Source organism: Gymnodraco acuticeps, unplaced genomic scaffold (assembly GCF_902827175.1).
Source record: "Gymnodraco acuticeps unplaced genomic scaffold, fGymAcu1.1, whole genome shotgun sequence".
Taxonomy (NCBI): domain Eukaryota; kingdom Metazoa; phylum Chordata; class Actinopteri; order Perciformes; family Bathydraconidae; genus Gymnodraco; species Gymnodraco acuticeps.
Genome location: NW_022990047.1, coordinates 1757220 through 1784652, shown reverse-complemented (window position 1 = coordinate 1784652; position 27433 = coordinate 1757220). Strand labels below are relative to the sequence as shown.

The following is a 27433-nucleotide window of genomic DNA, read 5'->3' as shown; positions in this document are numbered from 1 at the left end:
TGCAACCGATTTTCCGATTGTCAGAGGATACACTATTGGCGCTGGTTTGAGCTCCACCACACCGGACAAACGAGAAAAGGTAGTTTGTTTGTAGAGGTTTTCACCGCTGGCTATTGTGAAAAAAAAAACAGGTTCTGGTTGACCATATAGATTAGATGGACTAGCCTTCATATGTCATGACGAGCTAGTGTAAAACGTACATTCATTTGATATGTTTCCTAGCTGATTAAATATCAAGGAGAGAGATAAGTTATTCGCAGTTCTGAATGAAGAAACACGAAGCCGCTGAGTAGATGTGGAGCAAAATGGATATGGTTTGATGTGGGTGTCTCCAAAGCAGACCCTGTACCGTGTCGTTAGGATTGTGCAACATTTCCATAATTCATGATTAATGTTCACAATTTGACACCGTATATAATGCACTTATCACGTCAGGTTTCTAACGTTCTATTTGGCAGACCATTTTTTTACGTTTGCATTTAGTTTTATGAGCAGGAAGATTTTTCCCTTACTATGTCCACCATGGACAATCCCCTTTTCCCTCCCTAGCTTGTTTTAATCCACAGCGTCAGCACATTGGAAACATGATTCGTAGCTTCAAGATTTACTCTTCCGACAACATATACGCACCTATTTGCTCTTACTAAACAAAGGAACACAATTAAAGGGATACATAGGAGTTAACGGTACCGATGTCAGCCTCTCCTGTTAGCCGGTATGTTAACGTGTCGCTAGCTGCTAGCAAGGCCACGCAGACTACCCAGTTAAATGTCTGTAGCAATTCACTTTAAAATATGAAACCGGCAGAGTAGTCAGAGACATTTCCGTACACAATCCTGCTTTATGTGTTGTTGTTATCTTCTAGCATTCGATTGATTGAATAGTCCAACAAGGCTGACACAAGGGTTATGACTTACCAATAGCTACAACGTCATTAAACGTACACTTTGTTAAGGATACACCTAAGATCAGAGGCTCCCAAACCGTCCCACATCATGTCATGTAATGTATAGAATAGGTCGATAAGCAAAGACACCTGAAATAACTTGTTCTTAGACATGACTGTAAACAGTTATATAACTGTCTGTACTCCAGGAGGGGATCTAGTGAAACCTAAGCACACAGTGGCCATCTGTACTTACTCTCAATTTGCTGAATTTGTTCTATTCCACATTTTGCTGGAGATTGTAGAGACCCCTTTAATAATACCTGCTAATCAAACCCAGGCTTGTTTGATTAAGGGGCCAATAATTTGGACGCTGGCTGGTTTGTTGGGACTTTGATAACTTTGTCAATTTATAACAGACATTTTTGTCTTATTAAGTTGAAAACAAATGCTTGTATGCTATTGCCATGTAATTCATAGGAAACAACTGTGTTTTCTTCACAGATTGGTGTCAGAATCTGAAACACTGGACAACTCCTGGTGGATGAGGAAAGAGTAAAGAGCTTCAGACCTCTATTTTAGGATAAATATTGTGCCTCCAGCTGAAGCAGAATCACCACTTCGATTCAGACAACTGGTTAAAGCCCCCAATCACACAATTGGCAAGAATAAGTACAGTCACTAGAGGTCAAATTTCCATTTCTCTGTGAGCTCCATTCTTCTATTTAGCAGAAGATGTACGGTAGTGCCCGCTCTGTTGGCAGAGGGGACGCCAACCATAGTGGAGGAAGAGATGGAGGTGGGTACTGGTAATCAGGGATCTGGCCGTTCCCCTCGCCTTCCCCGTTCCCCTCGGATGGGACCACCGTCGCACCAACAGCACCGGAGGCAGTGGAGGGGGTCCTGGAGGGGCAGGAGGGAAGACGCTTTCCATGGAGAACATCCAGTCCCTTAACGCTGCGTATGCAACCTCAGGACCAATGTACCTGAGTGACAATGAGGTTGCCTTGGCAAGTGATCACATTCCAAAAAGTGGTGGGACAATGACGACCATGGGGAGACAGAGGGTGACATATGGGTCAAGGAGCAGCAACAGTGGAGTTGTGGCCGCTAGCACCCCCAAACATCTCCACCTCAGTGCCTGGCGGTGTTCTGCTGCCATCAGGCATGATGGCAGGGGATGCTCTAGCTTTTGGGGACCACCACATGGTCTCTACCGTGCCCCACTCTCTAAGGCAGGCTAGAGATAACACCATACTGGACCTGCAGGCCCAACTGAAAGAAGTGCGTTTGCAGATTTTTTTAATCAATGATTTGTACATTTAATAAGATTGATTTGCTCTGTTTGACAGACCACATTTACAATTTGTATCTGCTTTTCCTTTATCCTGCTTTTTCAGATTCTGCGTGAGAATGAGATGCTGCGGCGAGAAGTGGAAGTTAAGGAGAGCAAGCTTAGCTCCTCCATGAATTCTATAAAGACCTTCTGGAGCCCAGAATTAAAAAAGGAGCGAGCTCTCAGGAAAGATGAGGTTTCTAAAATCACTGTGTGGAAGGAACAGTACCGTGTGATTCAAGATGAAGCACAGGTCAGTGTTACCTTGCATTTATTTGAATATATATAGATAGATACTGATATGTTTGTCTCAAAACTCTTGTTGCTCTTTTCATCAAGTCATTTTCTATCAATCTTAATAGTATCATTACTTTGTCTGGGTGAAACATGTTTGACTGGAAGAATGCTATTCATTCAGACTGTCATCTTTAGTGAAAGTGTGTTTTCTTTCTCTACATGAGCTAGAGGCAGGATTTTTACATCTAGTTAATCCTCTTATATGCAGCTATATGCTCATGCTTAATAGATGAAAGTGGCCGTAGGTCTAATGGCTGCATTAGCATTTCTGTATGTTTTTAGAAATTGCTGGATCTAGTGAACCGGATGAAAATGTGGTGAAAGTGCAAATATAAAGCCACGCATATGTATAGTAGTAACCACTGTATAGTTTAACCACTGCAGCAAATAAGAAACAAAGCAGTTAAAAGAACCTTTTGTTGTCAGCTCCTTTTTACTGCTTTGTTGTTTGATATTCAATAACTATCATAATCAATTATTTTATTGTTGTCTTTTGGTTCACTATATGTGTTGTGCATAGGTTATGTGGTACATTGAGTTGAAATGATCAAAAAAAGATTAATATCCTGTGGAAATGTAGCATTCTTAAATACCCTATAGATATATATTTATTTATCGGGTATATATAAGAATATATATTACATATATATTTTCAGAAAAAAAAGGAATCCTCATCATATGGTTTCAGTTGTTGTGTGCAGCAGCCTGTACACACATATGTATACTGTATTCACACATGTAATTTTATTTTTTTAAATAACATTAAGTGATATAGGCAGAGGCTTTATTTTGAAGCCCTATAGTTTGTTTTGGGAACTGTGCAAATTAAGTGTCGTTAATGAAGAGAAATAGCCTTTGTTTCATTGTGATTCCTAATGGTTGGGCAGATCTGTATAATTTGCTGTTTTCACTCCTGCTGAGTCACAGAATCACAGTGTGGACTAATTCCCAGTAATGCCCGACTAGCGCAGAGCTAATCAGTGGGTGCTGTAATTTAAAGCTGTTCGCTTTCATATGTCGGCCTCCACCTCCCACACTGGCACACATGCAGCAGAAAGCACAGACTCAAACGCATTTGGCTAATTACAGCTTCAGTTAAACTGCATGCCCTCATTTAATCCAGGTCCAACTGACCGTGCATACATCTGCAACTGTAGGCTCAAGTGTGTCATTTTGTGTTCTGATTGCTATGTTTATGTGTGTGCATGTCAAAGCTATCTCCAAATCCCTGCTAAATAACATGTATGCCCATTATCTAGTATATAGTAGTGTTTTCAACTTTTTTTTATAAGAAAGTCAGGTATTCACAAAAAAAATCACTTGTCACATGGGTGAAGATAATTATATGTATTGTAGGAGGTTGATGGTGATGGTGATGTTTCATCAGTGGTAAATAGGGATGGGTATCGTTTGAAATATTCCGATTCCGGTTCTGCTTATCGATTCTGGTTCTTATCGATTCCCCGTTTTGATTCCAAAATTGTAAAAGAAAGAGGTCAAAAGTTTAGATAACAAAAATATCTTCCTTTTTTTTAAGCTTTAACCGACATTTTTACAAATAAAAAATATACATGCAATACAAATGTATTGCACAATAGCTGTGCTTTATTTTAACTGAGCTATGCCTGTGGCAAGCTATTCACAGGCATTACACTGTGCCTTGTCTTTTTCTTTTTTAGTGTAGTGGAGCCTCACTTCAGAGCGTTTACGGCGATCCATCTTTGGTGTTATGAAGTGACTGAGCTCGTGAACTGTCTACGGGAGGGCGGGGGGAGCCTCGCTGCGGGGCAACTGTGGGCCTCTGTCGCCTGTCAGCGCAACTTACATGATGCTGTTTAAAAAAAAATAACGGCGGTGCCGGCCGTCACCGTACCGAGCCGGCCGTCAACGGCCCGCTGATGACCGGCCGTTCTGTGATTCTCCAGATCCGCCCTGTATTCCACCGGGTCACCGCCGCGCAGACGGACCCGCTGGAATACAGGGTCTACCGCGTTTAGGAACCGTTAAGCAGAACCAAAATTGTGTATTTTATATGGGTACCCGGTACCCGGCATTTTCTTATCGGTTCTCATCTAGAACCGAGTTTCGGTTCCCAACCCTAGTGGTATAACAGTAAGACACATGTTATTGGAACAGATAAGAAAGGGATGATGAGCATCTTAAACAATCTGCCTTGTAAACAGTTTCCCAGTGCTGTGCCTGTGTGCACTCTGCCCTTACGAGTGGTGACTTAGTGTTTGGATCAGTTTAGTTGGTGCATCACTTCTCCCATCCTTTGTGCTCCCTCAAACGCCTGACAGTTATATCTGCTCAGGCAGAGGGAGTGAGAATATGGAAGCTGAGAAAGAGAGAAGGTGTGTGTGTGTGTGAGATTCTGTGTGTGATTCTGTGTGTTGGTGCATGTGTCTGCCTGTGTGTATGTGGGGGGTGGATCGGTGCAGTCACAGCAGTGAGTCAGCCTTAGTCACGGGGTGGAGAAGGTGATGGAAAGGGAGGGTTGGTGAGAGGAGAGGTGAGAGTATTTGAGGGAAGAGATAGGGCGAGGTAAGATAGATGAAAAGTGTGTGAGGAGGAGAATGACAAAGAAAGGAAAGGGAGGGGGCTGGTGGAGGAGGACTGAGAGAAACGAAGGCAGACACTGACTTCTCTCTTTGTTCTGTCGCCTGAAAACGCTCGCAGCTGGTTCAGACCAGAGTGTAACACAGCTTTGTGTCCCTGTCTCACAGCAGCTCTGCCAAGTCTCTGTGGCGTCAGATGCCACAAACAATGCAACACTATACTGGGATGATTGTGTTTCACCACTTGTATTTCTCCGGGCATGAAACATAACACTGTCCACAATGCCTGGCTGTTGGGGGTGCATCTGTCAGGCCACTGCAGAATTTGCAGTCATCATTAGAGGCTGCTTTTTAAAATGCTGTAACACAATATTCTGCCAGGATCCATTTCCATACGCTGGGACGAGAGCAGCCACTGTGTTGTTCAAATAATTAATAGATATACCTTATACACCCATGTGATAATACTTCTGTAATAAAGTCCTGCAAACAGACAGAAGATAAGAGAAAAGTAAACAAATAAATATGTGTCTCTTGTTTGTTTCCCAGCACCTCCAGATGACTGTTCAGGCCCTTCAGGACGAGATGAGGATCCAGAGGGACCTGAACCAGCTGCTCCAGCAGGACCCCTCCATCCAAGGCCGGGACCTGGCTCTGTCATCCGAACCCACGGAGGAGAACTACCGGCGGCTACAGGCAGAATACGAGAGGCAGGCCAAAGAGCTCTTCCTCCTTAGAAAGACCCTGGAGGAGATGGAGCTGAGGATTGACACACAGAAGCAAACCCTGGGGGCCAGAGACGAGTCCATCAAGAAACTTCTGGAGATGCTGCAGAGCAAAGGTCAGTTTGAGTTGGCTCAGTTCGTTTTAACCTTTTCCAAAGTATGAATACTTTGGCTTGATTTTGAAGCCAGTTCAGAGTCCATTTTCAGTATTTGATTTAAGTCAACAGGAATACTAGCAACACTTAAAACTATTAAGTCAATGGGATTTTCCAAGAGCATTTTGGGTCTCATAAGGTTTTGGTCTGAGGCTATCACTTAAAGCCACGATGGTTGGTACTTGTTTCTCCTCAGCTCCAGCCAAGCGCTCTCGCCTGCTGGCCAAGTATGGGTTTCTGCTCCATAACTAACCACAGTGCATGGTTTCAACTCGAGCATGCTTCTGAGGCTAGAAATATCTGAGGGCTGAATGCAAAGATCTGTGCATGGATGAATCCCCAAATATTTAAATGTGATGGTTCTTGGTGGCACAAAGTATCAAGAGATATCACATTTGAAAAGATAGGTGCAAAACCAAGAGGACATCCAAAGAAAGCCCCAGAGAATTTCCTATTTATTGTAAATGTTTTTTTAATTTTATTTTAATGTTGGCTGTGGAGTTGTGAATGCTACAAAGATGAGGTACAGTTTGAAAAGTAAAAGGAAACTTCAGCTCCTGTGTAAGCCTCTGAAGGTTTACCACGTGGCCTATGATGTTCATTCTTGCTGTTATAAAATGTTTGTCATGTACTTCATCATTGTAAGCAAGGTGTTATGTAATTGGTCACAGGGCCCTCTGCAAAGGCATCCGAGGAGGACCAGGAGCGGACCAGGAGACTGGCGGATGCAGAGATGCACAGGCATCACCTTGAGAGTTTACTGGACCAGAGAGACAGAGAGATTAATGCACTAAGAGAGGTAATGCCCATCCAACCATGGCAGATAAAACACTACATCTAATTAGTCTACATATGATGTTTTTATCAAATGTGACCCGCTCTATCGAAATCAGTCGGAAGTCGCAACGGCTCATTTCAAAATAAATGTGGATTTGCGTAAAAAACTATTTTTTCGGGGTTTGGGTGTTTTGTTTGATTTTAAACAAACAAAGTCTTGGCTTTCAGAATATGAAACTTTTATTTCCAAACTCACACTATAAATACATTCTTTAAGCTTGTAAAGGGAAGATGACAGGCAATCTGCTCTTCCGCAGCGCCGCCCCCCCTCCCTCCAGCTGACATTATGAATGTAAGCGTAGAGTAATCATAAATAACACGGCAGGGTCCGTTACAGTTTGTTTTCATCTGATTTCAATTAAACAAAGTCTTGGCTTTCAGAATATTAAACTTGTTTCAGCAAATTCAGATGATAAATACAACTGGAGAATGGAGTAATTTAACGTCACAGCAGGCATAACAACAGCCGGTGTTTCTCGTGAGGGTTTTCCCCGGGAAACAAACGCAATACACACAAATGCAAAATTACACAAACACACACACACACACACACACACACACACACTCGCGAGCTTCCCCCAAACCAGTAATCCAAACGAAAATATCTTCCCTCCGTAGTATTTTGATAATTTGCTCCGCTAATAATCAATCAGATCAATGGATTCCAGAGTTAGAGAAAACTTTGAAGGCCTTTTTCTCAAAATGATGACTCGGTGACAGTCATTATATAATGTGACATATTTTGCTTAATATTTAGAGTACAAAAACAATCCTGATATTATTAGAAAACTAGGAATCTCCTCTTTCCAGCAGTGTATACAACTCAAAATGTGTCTTCGGGTCAATGCGACTGATTTCGATGGAGCAGGTCACAAATGGTATACTCTGAAATAAAACTGCACATAGATGGTTTATACCCACATGTAACAAGTTCCTCTCTTTCTGACCAAAAGGAGCTGCACCGTCGATACGAGGGAACCCCCGAGTCCACCAAAACAAAGGCTCTACAGACTGTCATCGACATGAAGGTGAGAGATTAAATGATTAACTGTGTATGAGTATTTCTTTGTTAGATTTGGCTAAAAAATATTCATTCTATGCTTGTGAACCTCTCGTCATCAACCCCAGGATGCAAAAATTAATTCAATGGAGCGGGGCCTCAGGGACATGGAGGAGGAGTTGCTGATGCTAAAATCCAATGGACTTCTGAGCTGTGAGGAGCGCCAGGAGGAGATGAAGCAGATGGAGGTCTACCGTAGCCACACGAAATTCATGAAGAACAAGGTATGACCCAACACGAGCTGGAGTTTAGTTTGACTGTTGTAATAAGCCTTTCATTTAGATGGAGACCTTTTCTTTGCATTTTTCCAGCCTTGAATTTACCCAAAACTGCTTTGCCATTGCTCATTTATTTCCCTCCCTTTTTCTTTCTCCCATGGCTTCATCTTTTTTAGATGGAGCAGGTGAAACAGGACCTCTCAAGGAAGGACACAGAGATGCTTGGTTTGCAGACCAAGCTGGAGACCCTCGCCAACCAGTTCTCAGACAGCAAGCAGCACATTGAAGTCCTCAAGGAGTCCCTCACTGCCAAAGAGCAGCGGGCTGCCATCCTACAGACTGAGGTACACCAGATCCTTACCAGTACACTCTTGCCAAGCGGAATAGTTGTAAAGCAAGACCACTTTAAGAGTGCATATGTTGTCCGGGGAGAAAAAATACATGTTCCTTTTTACTTATGACTGATAAAATCATAAACAAAAGCTCAGAAGATTCAATGTGTTTTTTAGCTTCTTGACTATTTGTCACGATTATGGTCAGTGTTTGTAAGCTGTCTGCCTCTGCTTGACTAGGTGGATGCCTTGCGCCTGCGCTTGGAAGAGAAAGAGGCAACTCTTAATAAGAAGAGCAAGCAGATACAAGAAATGTCAGAAGAGAAGGGCACTCTCAACGGGGAGATCCACGACCTGAAGGACATGCTGGAGGTTAAAGAGCGCAAAGTGAATGTGCTTCAGAAGAAGGTGAGGCCTTGTGTTGTCTAAAACCACCACATGCAGTTATCGTGCTTCAATGTATGTCCTGTGGCTAATGTTTAATGCGATGGTTGCTTGTGTTTGCTCTGCAGATTGAAAACCTGCAGGAGCAGCTGAGGGACAAGGAGAAGCAGATGAGCAGTCTGAGGGAGAGAGTCAAGTCTTTGCAGGCAGACACCTCCAACACTGACACCGCTCTCACCACTCTAGAGGAGTCTCTTGCAGAAAAGGTGACTTTTGAAATTGTAGGAATGCTAATTATTTCATAGCATGTCAAGTTGTAGCAATGTGTGTGTTGATTATATTTGCAAATGTAGAATGAGCTTTTTTTCTTCCTCTACCTCCTCATAGGAGCGCATCATTGAGCGCCTAAAAGAGCAGCGAGACAGAGACGACCGGGAAAAGACGGAGGAGATTGACTCTAACAAGAAGGAGCTGAAAGAGTTGAGGGAGAAGCTGAGCTTACTGCAGGGAGACCTGTCAGACAGAGAGGTGAGGAAAACATCCAGATAAGCTCGCACACACAGGCAAACTCTTGTTTACTGTGATTCTATAAATACACTGAAACATAACAACGTTCTTTTCCACTAGTCTTACTTGCGATGAGTCAGGGATGCCTGTATTATATCTATAACTATCTAATGTATTCGCAATCTCCTGTGCGTTCAATAAGCTGGAACAGGTTCATTTATACTTCTGTGTACGTGCAGACGTCTCTGTTGGACCTGAAGGAGCATGCATCATCTCTGGCCTCCTCTGGGCTAAAGAAAGACTCCAAACTCAAGAGTATGGAAATAGCCTTTGAGCATAAGAGGGAGGAGTTGCTCAAAGTGGAGAATCATCTCAAGAGAGTGAGTTTCTCAGCTCGACACGATGCTACTAAATGTTTACCTACTGTGATAAATACATGGTCTGTTATCTAACATTTACCTGTGGTCGCTGTAGTGAATACAACTGCTTTCTAACCGGCTTCCCGTCTTTTGTCAGGCTCAAAACGCAACGCTGGAGGCTAAGGCCAACACTGAGCTGGCCGAGCGCATTAAGAACCTCGAACAGGAAGTGGCTCGCCACAAAGAGGATTCTGGGAAGGCCCAAGCTGAGGTGGACCGCCTGCTGGACATCCTTCGGGAAATGGAGAATGAGAAGAACGACAAGGACAAAAAGATAAATGAGCTGGAGGGGTAGGTGGAAACCTGCATCCTTAAAAATAGGGCGACTGGAAATCCTTAGCTGCACAGTTTTTAATAAATGTGTGTGTTTAATGTGCATATGGTTTTTGATTGTTTGCCCTGGAGTCAATACTTTTCTCTTTTAAGTGCTAATTTTTTATTTTTGTTAGGCATTTATGCGGTGCTTTTTGCTGTGGGCTTTCATCCCTGATTGGACTTGTGCCCACTGTTCCTTATGACTGATGCAAACAGTTTGTCAATGACTTTATGTCACTCTTGAGATTATTGCCCCCAGCACATCAAACCAAAATCATTGGCCATGTTCCATTTTTGCATCTTGCAAAATGAATGTTATTAACAGACCTGATCTAAAGCTAGTAGGTACAGCTATAGTAGTTGGCATACAAAAGTCCTCCTTCTGCAATTGTTGTCTTGTTCTCGTGACACTGGACCCCTCACAGAATGCTAGAGCTGATGTGTAGTAGGGTCCCCGTCCTTCTTTCTCTTTTCCTTATTGACTCCTCTTCCTGGTCTGTTTTTCTCTTTTAATGCTTTCTTGTCTTTAAACCGGAAATCTCTCACTCCACCAGTGTCGCCTCCAGGTTAGTATTTGCTCTTTTCTCTCTTCCCTGACCCTGGCATCCTTTTTTATTTTGGTTTCTTTCCACGTTTTCCTCCCCTGTTTCTCTCCACCTCATGTGATGCTTCAAGCAACAGCCTTGTCTTGAGATATCAAACTTTAGTTTTTTCCTTCTTTCTGTTCAGGCTCTCATCCACCATTTTATTGTTCTGTCTTTCACCCTTTTTGACTTTTTACAAGGCGGTCTCAAATCTAGCCACAACAAGTCTGTAAAGCTATACACGTGACCATGCACATGATTTTAGTGCGTTTTTAAAAAGGGTAGCTTTTCATTGCATCACATGCCTTCACATATGATTTATAAATGCCTTTTTATATAAATCCTGAAATTGCGTTAACTAACAATCATTACTGATTTATAAAGGCTACATGGATGATCATTAATGTGGCAATGTATAAGAGTCAGCAAAATATCAATTAAGCTGTCTTTACTTAGTTTGGAAATTGTTATAAGTAACAAAAAAAAAAAAGCTTTCCTTTTATTTACTTGGTAAATATATTTGACATGTAGGGATGCTCCTATCCATCATTTTCAGTCCCAATACCTGGCCCTTCGATATTCGCCAATATTAATTACAGATTTTCTGCCAGTGTAAATACATAGATAAACATGTAATGTATTGTATTTAAGTAATAAGTAATGCACCGGCATCTAGGTAGCAACATTAACAGGAATAATTTAAATACAAAAGCTTATCAAGGCAAGCAACAAATTGATCAAAACATAAACAAAAATGAATACTACAGTGCAAAACAATTGACATAATTAAAAACAGTTAAATAGATTGGCCCCTCTCTCCCCAGATATCTGTACTAAGTATAACAAATTTGCACTTAAATTCACCATCTTTATTCAGTTAGAATCATACATTACATGTATTCCATTTACTTGTACATAACATGTAACCTCTCGCATGTATCCCGTGGTGTCCCTGTAGGCAGATGAAGGACCAGACGAAGAAGGTGGCGTCTCTGAAGCACAAGGAGCAGGTGGAGAAGAGCAGAAACGCTCGGCTGGTGGATGAGGCCAGGAAGAGGGAGGACAACATGTCCGAGAGCTCTCAGCAGGTGAAGGTGAGGCGTCTGTGCGGTGCGCTTGTATGAACTTTGCATTAGAACAATCAGGGTCCTTTGCCGGTCCTGAACGTTTTTAAATTCAAGCCTGAAATGAGCTTAAATAGGATTTCTATTTTGATCCGCAATGGGAAAGTGCAAATATAGCCAGATGTGGTTTGAGAATACTGTTTTAAATATGTGGTTGAAGCCTAAGGGAAGTCCTTGAGAAGCCCAATGCTTTGTTTTGAAGACATTAAAATTGGGATGGAATAAAAGCTTTAAAATGGTACAAGAAATGTCAAAAGAATTGAGCTGCAATGAAATGACACTTTGGTCTAACACAGATTACTATTGTAGTGTTCAAACATGTCAAAATGCTTGTACTTAAAGTAATTTGAAGACTTGTTTTCATTCACACACATATTCTTTCATACATCTGCCAGTATATGGGTTATACATTTTGATATGTTTTTCTTAAAAAGTTAATATAAGTTGGTGAGAGTTGAGCTGTTGTTAGGCTTGCACTGAGTTCAGAGACCAACTAACCGTAATCTGATCTCTCCCTACTCGTGTTGTGTAGGACACTCTGCGTCAGAAGTCGGATCGCATCGAGGAGCTGGAGGAGGCACTGAGAGAGAGCGTTCAGATCACCGCAGAGCGAGAGATGGTGCTGGCTCAGGAGGAGTCTGCCAGGTCGCTCCAGGAGAGACAGGTACACAACTCGCCCTGAACACACACAACACAAAGCAATTTTAATCAACCCAAAGAAACACACATTCATAAAGCATAAACAAATGTATATTCAGATAAAAGAATCACCTTCATATACTGAGGTTCTTTCTCCTCATCCTTTTTGCTGCCATTGTGGTGTTTCTGGTCCTCTCTCCACCTCCTTCCTCTCCTCTGGCCTCCGTCTCTTTCTCAGTTCTTTTATCTTTGCTTGTGGTTTTCTCGTTTTCTCTCTGCTACACACCGCCTCTCAGAAGCACTTACTCAATCCAATGCATGAGTCCAACCTCGCCCACATTAAGTTGTCTAAGGTATGAGCCCAGTGTGTGTGACCTCCCATCAGTGAGCAACAACACTTCCAGGGGTGGACACAATAACAGCAACACCTCTACAATTCTCTGACCCTGCAATACATGTCTGTGGAGTTTGACCATATTTGACTTTTTGTCGTTGGATTGGTGTTGCTGTTTCCAGCCCATGTAATTTAAATGTTATTTTGTTTACCTGCTGTTGCTTATTGAACCTAGCAATGCTGAATAATTAATTGGCATTGGCAATAAAATCAGGAAGCTAATAGACTTGATCATTTGGGGATACACCTTTTTAATCAGTCAATTGTAATTAAAATATTACTGATATGAAACAAGGGTGCTTTTGGGCCCTTTTTTAAATGAACAACAGGTAAATGAAATGTCATGCTGTAGTTTAATGATATAAGTGTTAAAGTTGTAAGTCCCTTCCCTGAAGCCCACATGAATTCTGCTGCCTCTTATTAAAGCACTTCATACTGGAAAGTCACCCAAAGAGCATTGTTTTTTTAATAAAGAACCCTGTGCTTTCAGTGACTTATGTTGGGAATCTGATTAAATCTATTCATGATTTAATTGTTGTTGTTTGTGTTTCCAGATGGAAGAGCTGCTGGGGGCCATGGAGAAAGTGAAGCAGGAGCTGGAGTCCATGAGGGCCAAGCTGTCCTCCACGCAGCAGTCTCTGTGTGAGAAAGAGACCCACCTCTCAACCCTGCGTGCTGAGCGCAGGAAACACCTGGAGGAGGTGCTGGAGATGAAGTAAGACACACACACACACACGCACGTATATATCAGGATTTCCGTTAGCCGGTAATTACCGGTTTTTAGCTGGTAACATTTATTAAAAACCGGTAAAGTCAAAATGTCCGGTAATAATTAGGGATGCTCCGATCGATCGGCCGCTGGTCATTATCGGCCGATATTCACTCTTAATAGTTTGATGGTGCTCTCTATAAAGGCCGATCAGGAGAGCTGGATCTGATCGATATGGACATAAACGCGAGTGAAGTATAACCGGACGCGAGAGAGAGAGATCAGATCAGCTGCTGAGTCTGACGGAGACACGCAGCTCTGCATAATCACCTGAAGCCCCGCCCACTGTTTAGCGAGCTGCATGAGAAACTGACGGCCTGTCAGGAGAGAGAGGGAGGGAGAGGGGAAAAGAGATGATCCGTTTCTCCCGTGTTATTATTCAATGTTAATGTAAACTTTTGAATAATGTACTTCATCTACTACAAGTAGTTTGTTTGAATGTAATAATTATGTTGTTTGTTGTTTGTGGAATCATTTATTGAAAAATGAATCTGAATTTTTCGATCTGTTACGATTATAAACTGAAGCAATATAAAATGACTACCATTAACTGAGTTTTAAACATCAGCATATCCGGTCACAGTCCGGTAATTACCTGCTAACGGAAACTCTGCTACACAACTCTTATTATTATTATTGAAACATGACCGGTAAGTTTCAAATTCTGTCCGGACATTGGACCGGCAAGAAAAAATTCTGAAGGGAAATATATACACACACACACACACACACACACACACACACACACACACACACACACACACACACACACACACACACAGAGTAGGGTGGAGAAGACTCTGGAGTATCGATTGTTGCCTTCATCTTGTAAAATGCCATCTTATTCTGGCCTTCCCCAGCTGGCAGCATGATTTTCTGCATTGAATAATAAATGATAATTGAGCTATTTACTCTTGTGGTTAAAGGTCATCATGTTGTTTGGTTCCCTCCTCGCAGGCAGGAGGCGCTGCTGGCTGCCATCAGCGAGAAGGACGCTAACATCGCCCTGCTGGAGCTGTCCTCCTCTAAGAAGAAGAAGACTCAGGATGAGGTGGCTCTGCTGAAGAGAGAGAAGGACAGACTGGTGCAACAGCTCAAACAGCAGGTACACACATGAATGTTATCTCCAGTTATCTCTCCTACATGTCTCTAAAGCAGAATATGTCCAACAGTAGGAATAGAGCGCAGGGACTTGGTGTCTCACTGGAATTACTTTGGAAGTCTTAAACACAGGATGTCAGGGACAGTTTTTCAGCAACAATGGATTGTGTTACAGGGCTCAATACTAACTTTTAAAAGTGGTTGCCAGGCTGGCAACCAGGCATCAGCTTTTGGTTGCCAAAACAGAAAATACGATTGCCATTTTTAGTCAACTTATATTTAAAATAATTAAGATACTATACAGTTATACATCAACTTAATAATGAAAATGTGACACAAAAGAATGTTCAAATGCTTTACAATAAGTAATTAACACAATTATTTGAAACTAAAGTGGTAGTAAACTTGTCCACCCTCAATTGCTGGTATCCAAAATACCAGTAGTGCAGATGTTGTCATGTTCTTCACAGATCCCTCAAAGATGAATTGAGCAAGTCACTAGTTTCTTAGGCCCCGGCCACACGAGGACGAAAACGGTCGTTTGCGTTACTGTTTAGTGTCACACGAGGACGACCGAATACGGCACTAAACGACTGCGGAAACGATAACGGGTCCCAAGGTGGATAGAACGGCATACGCAACGCTGTGGGGGGTCCAACAGCTCCGTGTGTACGCCCTATACGATCATTTTCTGATAATGATGAGGCAATAGCCCCGCCTCTCCCCACCTCTGCTGCTCACCCCCGCGTCAAAGTAAACTGCACACTGAATTCAGATTATTTATCTTTCTCTCGATATGGACATAAACGCGAGTGAAGTCTAATCTGACAGGACGGAGACACATCTCAAACTACCTAAACTAGTTATAAATATGTTTATTTTTACTGTCGGCCGGGTCACTCAATCAGCTGCTGCATGAAACAGACACTGACGCTGTCCGAAGAGAGGGAGGAAAAAGAGAGGCTCCATGTATTTTATTATTATATTATATAGATTCGTTATTCATTTGTTTTAAAGCTCAATAAATAACAAAGAAGACCTTTGACCGGCACTTTTATAATTTTGTCCGGAAGATTTAAACTTTAATACACGTTGACTGGCGAAAAACTCTGCCCGGTTCCCTCGGCCCCCACCGCGGAGAATAAACAGAAGGGCAACCATGACAACCATGCTTCTTCGCTGCTTTTGTGGAGGATGTTACAGCGCCACGTACAGCTTCTCCAGCGGTTGGAGCTAAACGGAGCTGTCTCGTGTGGACAGACACTATCCGGTGAATATTGCGTGTGGACGGAAGCTTTTTTGCGTTTGCGTTAATCCTATGCGTTTAGCCGTTTTCGTCCTCGTGTGGCCGGGGCCTTAGTCATCCGCTGTCTCCCTTTCAAATGTGGGTTTTCTTGACCTTTGTGCTGATCCCCATCGGGACTCTTATTTTGAAGGAACTTTTACCGGAAGTGAATGGACAACGGAGCAGAATGTACTTAACCCACTAAAAGTATTTCTTCTTAGAATAAGTGAGAAATTGATTTAACTTCTGTTTACAGCTATCATACTGGAGAAATAAGAAACTGTAATTGAATGCAATCATTTATGGCATTAATAATTAATATCTAATTCTTAACTGTGAATGGTTTTAATTTATTTAACATTAGAAATGTATTAGTCTGGCCAAACTTGATGGCAACCTAAAATCCCTTTCCGTATCTCAGATATAGAAGATATTATTGGAGACGCACATTTGTAACGCTGTGCCAACTTGAGCGAGCCCGCAGGCAAACCTGAGCGCGCACAGGGTGGAGAGGTTGAGCGAGGGAGAGAGAGCGTGTGCAGGAGTTTGTGAGAAGGCTTGAGAGTCAATATCTCTTCAAAATATAATTGATATATCAATTGCGCGCTCAATAACATAACGATAACATTTTCTATGCTCAAAATGTTTCATTGCGTGCTCAGGATAGAGGCACACAATAACGCCATATATTTCGCCTCCCAAGACTTTACACATGTCCTCTTTCCTTTTCGTTCGGGTTCACCTTGCGCTTTATCAGTTGAATGACTTTGAACATTCGTTTGAGATGTTGACGGGTTGGCCGAACTTTTTACCCCACAGTCAAACAACTTAATTTGCTTCGCCATTTTTTGTAAAACAAACACACAGCGCACCGCGCAGCCGCGCACGCGAGTAAACGTGCATGCTTTCTGGCTCCGTAATCACACCAATGCACGTGCAACTTAAGTATCAGGTCACAACAATAATTAAATATCACTCTTAATACAACAAATCATTTACATTTATCTATTTTGGGGTGCGCACATTTGACTGTTTGCTGTCCTCATTTCTTCATGTTAAAAACTGGTTGCCACTGATGGCAACCAAAGGCCAAAAAGTGGTTGACATTTTTTCTGAATGGTTCCCAATGGCAACCTGGCAACCGTTACTGTCGAGCCCTGCTGTTATAATAAGGCACACTGCGGAAGATACAGGCCAAATACCATTAAATGATGTCCCTTGGTAATTATTTGAGATACTAGGGAGCAACGCTTTTTACCAACAGTATTTAAAGTCCCTTGATGTAGACCAACACACAGTCTCTTTCTCTGACTCTTAACAGCAGGCCAATGGAAAAGTAAACTAAAACAGTGGCTCAGCATCAAACTCGTCCTTTTTGGTTCTTTGTAGCTTGCGCATCACAAATCAGAATGTCAACATTTGTCTTCTAAATCTTGGTTTGAAGTCATCATTATTTGCATGTGCCCACGATTGTGGGTATCGCTGGACTCGATTCCAGTATGTAGCCATGCCCACAGACCTTTTGTAATAATGTTTTTGAATTAAAATATGAATATAGGTTAATGCCAGGACTGCTTAACATGTTCCATTCCGGCTTTTCCTTATGTCATGGTTCTTCTGCTCTTCGTCATATCACTCAATTTTCTTTCTATTTAATCTACAGACTCAGAACAGAATGAAACTGATGGCAGATAACTACGAGGATGACCATCTGAAGACTGCTCCTGACCAGACGAATCACAAACCCTCTCCAGATCAGGTAACCTTAACCACCGTCTGTATCCTGAACAGCTTTCTCCGAGTTTCTCTGAATCATTTGTTGAAAATGTGTTGTCTCTTGTTAAGAAGGTTGAAGTGATGCCTTCTATCTGAACGGAACTATGAACTTAAAATGTATGTTTTCTTCTGTCTTAACTACTCTGTCGATATACGCACTAACCAAATGTTCCTTTGAAATGCTGCGATTGGCCTACCTTGTGGCTAACAGGATGATGAGGAGGGTATTTGGGCGTAGCCAACCTTTTACCCTCCCCCCTCTCTCTCTCAGACATTTTATTCAGAAGGGTGAGCTTGTACGTAAAGCCAGACGTGTCACACCTCTCTTCATCGTTGATCCGTGGCATGTTTACTTCATCACTTGTCTTGTACTCATTATTTTTCTTTTGCCGTTTGCCATTCCTCTCATAATGATTTTTTTTTTTGTATCATTGCTTTGTCTTTCTGTGAGAGCACATTTTACCGCGCATCCCGTGCCTTTAACCCTGGTGAATCATTGTTTTTGTGTGGCTTATGGGGTTGTGATCAGTGGTTTGTGTTTGTGTGCGTTTACATGCAAAAGCTAAGAGGATGAGATGATTTTGATCCTGGCTCAGTCTCAAACTAAAGCATCTTAGCTTTGCATGCCATTGCTCTTCACATTTTGATCCACACAAACAGGTGTTGCATTGGAAAACGTTTTTAACCCTTCATGTAATCAATGATTTGTGCTAAACCTACACATATAATGATCCAGAATACTTTTATGATGCACCCAATAACGTTGGCTCTAATGTGAAATAGTTTTTGGTTCATAAGCATGCATGCAATGATTATTTATTTGTTTACTCATTTGTTTTGTGGTCTTGTGCCTTGGTCTTTCATCCTGTTCAATCATAAAAATCAAAGCATAACTCCTTTTTAAATGTGTAGCCTAAATGTATTTATCTTTTACTCTTTCTATTTTTATTTCCACATTGCCTGACACTCTTCCCTTTGGTCCCTCCCTGCAGATGATACCCCCTCTCCTAGCCCTGTCCCAGAACCGCAGTAAGCTGAAGCTCTACATCGCCCACCTGACGGACCTGTGCCATGACAGGGACCCCAGCATCCTCAGCCAGCTCACGCCGCCCTCTCACTATCACCATAGCGACCCCGAAGATTGGGAGGAGGAGCTCCAGAAGATGAGTGTGGAACAGGTAGTCGAGGAACTATTTTGCTCTCCTCTGTTCATGTATACAATTGTCATTTTCTTAAATATACATATATCAAGATTTTAATTCAGTGAAAAACATCAGCATTTGTTTAACTTCTGAATTGATCATGATTGAAATGTATAGGCCAACAAACACATTTAGAGTGAACAAATAAACAAAATATACAACTCTAGTGCTGTAATCAAAATCAAGTAAATGAAATGACCGTAGGGATAATGTATCTTTTTAAAGGCACAGAATAACTGACATGTTTTGTAAGCTTGATTTGAAAAGGGGCATATTTATGATATATTTAGGACACATTTAAAACGGATTGATTTTAATTTGTTTCACTCGTATTACTTATTCCCAGAGGTGTGGACTCGAGTCACATGACTTGGACTCGAGTCACCAATTTGATGACTTCGGACTCGACTTGACAAAATCACAAAACACTTGCGACTCGACTTGGACTTGAACACCAATGACTCGGGACTTGACTTGGACTTGAGCCTTCTGACTTGAGATGACTTGATACTTTAATTCAGGGGTCTCAACACGTCGATCACGAGATGCCGCTAGAAGAGCAGACTCCCGTCGGGGAGAGCAGAATCTTCAGCCGCTGCATCTCTTGCTGTGAAATGAATCCATGCAGGCAGGGGCGGGACTTTATTTTGCTGAACCACCATGCGGCCAATCATATGCGGGGACACACTAGGATCATACCATTATGTGAAAGAAGGGTGAGGGGCAGACACTCCAAAGACAGCAGGTGTAGTGGTACAGGCCAGCTACAGGGAGACGGGGAGCCGGATTGAAATGCAAGCGCGTTGGAAAAAGTCAAGACATTTGCGAAAACCCAAAAAAGAAGCAGCATCTGGCTGCATTTCAATGATATTGGAGAAAGCAAAGCTGAGTGCAGGATTTGTAAAATGAAAATAACCTTCAGAGCGGTTTTTTTTTGGTAACCACTAAGGATTTATTGTCAGAGGTGGGAGAAGTTCAGATCTTGTACTTGAGTAAAAGTACCAGAGTGTAGGAATACTCAGTTACAATCAAAAGTCCTGCATTCAAAATGTTACAAGTAAAAGTAGAAAAGTATTAGCATCAAAATATAGTTAAAGTACCACCTGCAGAGTGATGTAGATTCGGGTGTTTTTTCCCCATAGAGACCGCCTCGCTGCACATTATCCCTTGCATAAAGATAGATTGTGGGTCCCTTATAACATGTTGTACACAGTGGATATAAACATTCTGGTTACCTTAACATCAGGGATCTTATACATTAAACTCCTTCTGAATCAAACTGTCACGGTAGCCTTACCTTACTGATCCCTCTTAAATTAGAAAAACACACGTTACTTTACCAGCAGAGAGAAAATAGATTATTAAATTATTAATGTGACTAATAAAGAGCAGTTTGATTATTAAGTATTATTCTGTTGATCGATGTCATTACATTTGTTGAAAAGCACATAAGGACTTGTTTTAGACTCGTTTTGTCAAAGTTTAGGACTTGACTTGAACTTGCCCATTCTGACTTGAGACTTGACTTGGACTTGAGCGCAAAGACTTGAGACTTGACTCGGACTTGCAAAACAATGACTTGGTCCCACCTCTGCTTATTCCTGACGTTATAACTTGGTTATAGTTATATCTACATATGTGGGAGTCTTAGTAGGCTCCATTACTGTTTTTATTTGCATGATGATGCAGTTATTTTTGTAAATAATTGTATTCGAGATAAAGCCTTTATTAGATGGAAAAAAGGATTTCTTCCCTATCGCTAGATTCATTACATGTCATGTTCATTAAGCTCTTTTTTTTGTTTCATCTGTTTGTTGAGTGAAAGTCAGGTTTCAAGAAACTAACCCATGCTTTTTCCCTCTAGTTGGAATGTGAGCTGGAGGTGTGTGAGAAGGAGAGCGGAGATCTTCAGGAGTACGCCAACTCTGTCCTGCAACAGATCGCAGACTACTGCCCCGACATCCTGGAGCAGGTGGTCAATGCCCTGGAGGAGTCATGCTGACCACTCTGACCTCAGGCACCAGCCGGCTGACCCCTGCTCTCCACGTAATCTGTAGCTGAGCCCAGGTGCCCCTACCTCCCCTCAACCAGGCTCCTGGAAGGATGAGAAAAAAGCTGGGGCATTATCTGAGCTTTCCTTCCTCGCTCCCCTCGTCCACCCTGGAACAAACTTTCACAACTACAAAGTGCTTTCCGGTCTCATGTGTTTCTCTAATGTCAGGTCTGTACAATCAAATGAGTGATGTTCACAAAATGTTGTCAAATATGGCACTTTGAGCAAATATCAGATTACACACTGCAAACGGAGGGCTTTTTGATGACTGCTGTGTCAGGAGGTGGGAAAGACACTACAGACCTAATTCTATATCAGGCATCACAGCATATCCTAGGTTTGTAAAAAAGGTTAAAAGCTCACTGTATGCATTTGTGAACTCACCAAATTTGATTTTTACTTGTAGTATAATAAGAAAAGTATTGCACACCTGTTAGTCTGGGACAGGTGCGTTGGGAGAGAAGGATATCCGATGAAAGAAGCAAACCTCCGCACAAAGTCTCGGAGCATACTGCCAACCTTCCTCTCCCTAGACGTCGTCATTCACAGCAGGAACTGCTAGATAAAGCACAGTTACCTCACCCACTGCTATCTCAGTCTTTCACCCTTTAAATTCCTCTTGCATATTTCTAGGTAAGAGTATTCCTTACATGGGACAGGAAAGCACTTTTTGTCTCAGAAACAGGGAGTTGCTACATCGAGAGGAGCTCAGTTCAGGGGGTGGATCATGGAGCCATGTAGATGCTTAGTTTGTATTGCAGTCAGTGTTCCCTAACTAGTAGGTTGGAGCCATTAGTTAAAGATACAGCTACTGGTGGCTGAACATCTCAACACTTAGGAAACGCCACTTTTTAACCAAATATAAATGCAGCATGTTCTCCAAATGTTTCCTCCCCCAGCTTGGAGCTGCGGGGGAGTTCTTGTAGCCGGGATTAAGAGGTAGGTACGTTTTACTGTGTAGGCAGTGGCTGGGTCACTGGCATGAGAGGGGGATTAAGCTGGACCTTTGACACAGATCAGAGGACAGCTTTTAGTTACACTATGTTCTCAAATACTAATGAGAGAGAGGGAAAGAGAGAAGGGGGAAACAAAAAAAAGCTTTTACTCTGAGACTTGTTAATTTTTAGATGGTTTTGCACACAACGTCCACTTGTTTATGAGGTATGCAATGTTTCTTTTGAGAACGTTCTAGTGGCCTTGGAGCATGCACAGAGATCATTACTGGACCTAATGCAGGGATAATAGTCCTCTGTAATATTGGTGCTAAGGCATGATGTAAGAACTTGTGATCTGATCCACTGAGCATTCAGTCTCATCCAAAGGTTCTATAGATGTTACTTAAAGCCCACCTGTTCTTTAGTTTGTAGACTGAACACTGAAGAATACAAGCAATGCCCTTTTTACTTGTATTTTTCAGATCACTTTCAAATGCAAGTGATGCCTCCTTTTTATTGTATTTTTTTAAATCTTCAGGGCCGGAGTTTTTAATTACTAAGTGCATCTACATTTACAGGAAATAAAAGTCACTTTTCAGCATATTTTGACTTTTTAGATCGGTTTGTAAATAACGTGATATTTAACACGTACAGTGACTGAATAAAGGTAATTAAGATGTTGTGCATTCTTTAAAAAAAAAGTTAAAAGCAGTGCAGTTGTCTTTTTGTGTCTAATTTTGTCTTCAGGACAAAATGTGTGCGTGTGTGACAGTACTGCCATAACTTGCGGAAAGTCATGTTCTATAGAGATATATATATATATATATATAAATATAATACATCTATATAAAAATATTTACTGTATGGATATGCATTGAATGTTTGCACAGAATCTTTAGAGCGAGCTGCTCTGAACAAAATGACATTGAGTTAGTGTCCTCAGCAGAGACTGAGGAATGAAGTGTCAAAAAATCTTGTGTCAAATGTGTGAACTAAAAATGTTTTCAAACCGTGACTGTGTGATGGGAGAGTACTTTCTTGCATTTATTTCTAACTGTCATTTTTATATATTTTCACCATACGGTGATGTAAATGTACTACCCTGAGATTCCAGTGTTGTCTTTTCTTCTTACCTGTTATGTCAGCAGTTTTTGTTGGTTGATGTCATAGGCAGACTGCGCATAAACATAATATTGCAAAACAGAACCGCATCTGGAAGCTTACTACCAAACTTCCTGTGTATGTTGGATTTAAAGATGCATTTGGTTGGACTAACTGGGTTTTTACTTAAAACAGCTGTTGCTTTTGGAGGATGTTAGTTGAATCCTTGTTTTTGTACTTTTCGTCCATTAAACCTCCCTCATTTTGGCCTGTGTCCCTGCCCTTGCCTTAATGTCTTGTCATCTCTTTTTCTCGACTCTTTATTGAGGAACACAGAGCTGATTAAGGGGCTTCTGTCAACTTCATGGTATTTGTTTCTTTTGCATTTGTATAAGAAATGTACTGCCTTCTGTCTGTTTGTGTTAAGAATCAAACTGTAAAAAGAAAGCAAAACAGACATGTTTGTGAGTTATTTGGATTTTGTATGTATGTAAATAAATAAATTATAAGCCTTGGTTTCTTGCAAACGTGTTTTTCAATGATGGGCACCACTGTTTATATATATATTACATGTACTTTGTTATCCCAATCAGGTGTGAATATTATTTAACCCTTAAAAAAAACAAGCTCTTATAAATGTAAATGTACAGCTCTCTGAAATCATCTTGATCACATTTTACTGTAGATTTTGTCTACTGGTAGCCCTTTTGCAAAACAAATACTAAGGCATTCTTTGGTTAATCTTGTGCTTTACAAATGTAAAGAACCTGGCTATTAAGACGTATTAGAGAAGCAATACAAGTGAAGCCCTAAACTGCACAAACCTTAGATCTATGGTCATAACTATAGATCACATGAATGTTAAATGAATTAAAACACAAATTAAACATTTGCCATCTTTATTCATAAATATCACTACTGTATGAATATAAAACAATCTTAAATTACTGCTTTTTTTTTTTAAACAAATACTCTGACACTATCGTTGGAAGCTCCTCAGGAGAAAACCACTGATAACAGTTTTTAGGTATTGCATATAGCCTTCGCAGCTGTTAATTACTACGCCTTACTGTAGTTGTGTTGATGAACCTTTGACAGAGTAGCATACTGGAACATCTAGTATATACTTATTTCCTCAGGAATATGAAACATAGCCAACTATACACAGGTAAACAAAGAGACAGCGAGTGATCCATCCACTTCAATTTGAAGTACAATTTTGTCAACAGTCACTCAATAGAAAAAATATTGGTTACACAAGTAAAAAATACATCAGCCAAAAAACAATTCTATCAAAATGTGCTTTTCTGTTAAGAGTTAAAATGCCTAGCTATTTTTCTGCAATGAGATCTTTTTAAAATATCTGAATCTTCATTGGAAGGTGAGTCAAAAAATATGCCTATTTAATCTATTATTTCAGCAATAGTAGGCACTCCTGTGTTTGATGGGTGAGGTAGCTAGATATTAGGAACTGTACACAGGCTGAGATTAAACAATGCACATTAGAAGAGAGTGCCAGGCTGAAACTAAGAGCAGAGTATTGCAGGAAAGTGAACAATATTCCAGTGATCAATGCAGAGCCCCTCTCCTTGTTTGTACTCACAGTATTGAAGTTAAAATTAAGAATGGAGTCCCTACATAACTGAGCACTATACACAATGAAACACATGTATACTGAATGAGAGAGATTTCACCTCACTCTCTCACTCTCAGTCATCTGCCACAGTCCCAGGTTTAACACTTTAAGGCACGGGAGTTGTGTTATCCTCTCCAGACCCCTCTTAGTAATCTTTGTACACCCGTACAGATCAATCCCAGTCAGCTGAGTGAGGTGGTCAGCTATCAACTCCAACCCTTTGTCTGTGATCCTCACACACTGTCCAATGTTGAGAGTCTTGAGTTCATGCATCTGGCGTACCATCCTGTTAATGCCATCATCACTGATGTGGCAGGAGCACAGGGAGAGGGACTTGAGCTGATACAAGCCCTGGGCGATGTAAGCCATGCTCTGGTCTCCAATCTTGTCACAAAAGGAGACATCAAGTCCAGAGAGCCGGAGGGAGCCCATGGCCAGATGCATTATCCCCGTGTCACTGATATTATCACACGACCGCAGGTTCAGGCTGCACAGGTGGGTCATGTGTGACAGGTGGATCATCCCTGCGTCTGATATCCCTCCGCAGAAGCTTAGGTTGAGCACTTTGAGTTTGTTCAGACCCTTTGAGACATGTTTGAGAGAAAGGTCAGTCAGCTTCTGGCAGTCCTGCAAGGTTAGCTTCTCCAGGGACAGGCAGCCCTCTGCCGCGCTGCGGGTCATGCCTGACAGGTGACCGATGCCCACATCCGACACATGCCTGCAGCTGCGCAGGTTAAGGCTCTTGAGTCTGTGCAAGCCCCAGGCAATGAGCAACAGGCCGGTTGTTTGTGATATTGCTGCATCCCCCGAGTTCAAGCACCTCCAGGTTTTTGAGGGTACTGGGCAATCCTACCCAGGCTGGAGTCAGTGATCTGTTACAAAGGCTGAGGTTCAGCACCCGCAGGGATGGGATGTCCCTGCACAAAGGCATGTCCGAGTCCGTTGTCTGTGAGGTTTTAAAACACCCACACAGGTTAAGGCTTTCAATGTGCGGCATCCCTTGAATCACGTAGCTCAGACTTCGCCTTAAGCTGAGAATTTGAACTTTTTTGATCCCCCTGGTCTGCAGGCTGGGGAACAGAGACGGGTTTAGCTCTCCGCAGATGGAGCTTGGCTTCGACCCCCCCTCCACACCGACTACTGTGGTAGGACGCGTCCCTCCAGGCCGCGCACACTTGGGCTACTCTCCCTTTGTCTTTAACGTCCAGATAACTGAAAATAATGGCCAGGATCTCCGGGGAAAAGGCAAGATATATGGGTCTCCATTTCAAACCTGACTGCAGGATGGCTGCGTTTAGCAGTAGAGGTTGACTCTGGCCGACAATCTGTCGTGGTTAGCTCGCCGAAACTCTCCTGCCGAAGTTGCTGGCTCGCTCGGCGGTGTTAGCTAATGTCAGCTAGCATACACGCTAACTATAGCCAGTTAGCTTTTGTGTGTAACGTAACAGAAGCAACCCATCTTGTAGGGGCGCACCTACTATTATGACTTGCTATTAAATAAACGATGTTGTAAAATTAACACAATAGACAACAGTTCTTGGTGTGATAAACTTGGATGCGGGAAACTCCGAAAGGCAGTCGTAATATTTACTTAGCAGGCTAGGCTAGGCTGCTAGGCTAACGCTGTTGCGCTAACGTTAGCAAACGTCGGCCGTAGCGTTAGCTGTGTAAACTTGTGAAAAGCCGAGCAACATCCTCATCAAGCCGTTCAAAGCAAGTTATCGGCTAATCCCGTTTCCTCGCAAAGCATAATCCAATAACTTTTTAGTCTTCAGAAACTTTCATCCCCAAAGCTTTTTCTCCCTCGTACAAAGGTAACTGCCAGACTCCTTTAACGTATGAGGCATTTCCAGCAGCGGCGGAGCATCCCGAATCGCTACAATGAATAAACCAGCTCTGTGTCCGCTCTCAGCGGCTCAGACCTTGCCAGCGGCTCCTAGTGGAGGGGACGGAGTAGCACTACTGCTTAAAGTTACGAACAGCATTATTATACGATGCATCAAAGACAAGACAGTGGTGGAAGAAATATTCAGATGCTTTACTTGAGTTAAAGTACTAATACATTATTGTCAAAATACTTAATGCAAAAGTATTAGAAGTAAAATGTACTTTAAAAAGTAAGTAGGCCTAAAGTAATCATTGTGGAGAAAATAATTGCCTTAATGTGTGTATATATAATTATATATGTGACAAAGTTCTGGTTGACCGTTTGTAAAGTACTGAAATAATTAGACTTTTTGGTAATTTAATGAGTAAGTCCACTAGTTACATTTTAGAGATGCATTTAGTTAAAAGTAGCTAAAGCTGTTTATTAAATGTAGTGGAGTAGAAGTATAAAGTAGCATTAAATAGAAATACTCAAGTAAAGTACACATACCTCAACATTTTACTTAAGCACACGTACCCACCTATGATTAAAGATACTATTGCATCCTTCAGCAAGAAGAAAAAAATATAACTATACAGAAGTAGAAAAAATTAGAACAATATGTTATGTTTGTTCAAACAGTTTTAGTTTCAAAAACTAGAAAAAAGTGACACATGCATAATTAATATACCTTGGAGGGTTTTAAGTGTTGCTTATTGTTTTGAGTTTTTTTGCCAATAATTCACTTTGTATACATACAGATAAGAACCCCACATAGGCAAAAGCTAAAGAAAATATATATAAGAACAATTAAAATCAACATTGGGACAAACAAACACAAGGTAAAATGTTTCTATTGAAATTTAATGTATAATGCATGGGAATACCTGAGTACCAAAACGTAATTTAAATAAATAAGAAAAGTAAAGGGGGACTGA

General features: G+C 41.6%; 1 protein-coding gene and 1 pseudogene across 1 annotated transcript; one reads left to right on the top strand and one right to left on the bottom strand.

Moving 5' to 3' along the window:
- The first annotated feature begins 1621 nt into the window (after positions 1-1621).
- LOC117545727 (ELKS/Rab6-interacting/CAST family member 1-like) lies at positions 1622-23507 on the top strand. Its single transcript, XM_034215657.1, is given in 22 exon segments — positions 1622-1693; positions 1695-1748; positions 1750-1998; positions 2000-2170; positions 2287-2475; positions 5627-5918; positions 6629-6756; positions 7748-7822; positions 7923-8078; positions 8249-8416; positions 8645-8812; positions 8917-9054; positions 9176-9316; positions 9535-9675; positions 9812-10005; positions 11572-11707; positions 12270-12401; positions 13325-13485; positions 14497-14644; positions 17589-17684; positions 18694-18879; positions 20768-23507. Coding segments are annotated over 22 exon segments (3333 nt in total). The 3' UTR covers positions 20906-23507.
- A 367-nt stretch (positions 23508-23874) lies between these two features.
- On the bottom strand, positions 23875-26518 carry LOC117545728 (annotated as a pseudogene).
- Positions 26519-27433: the final 915 nt, after the last annotated feature.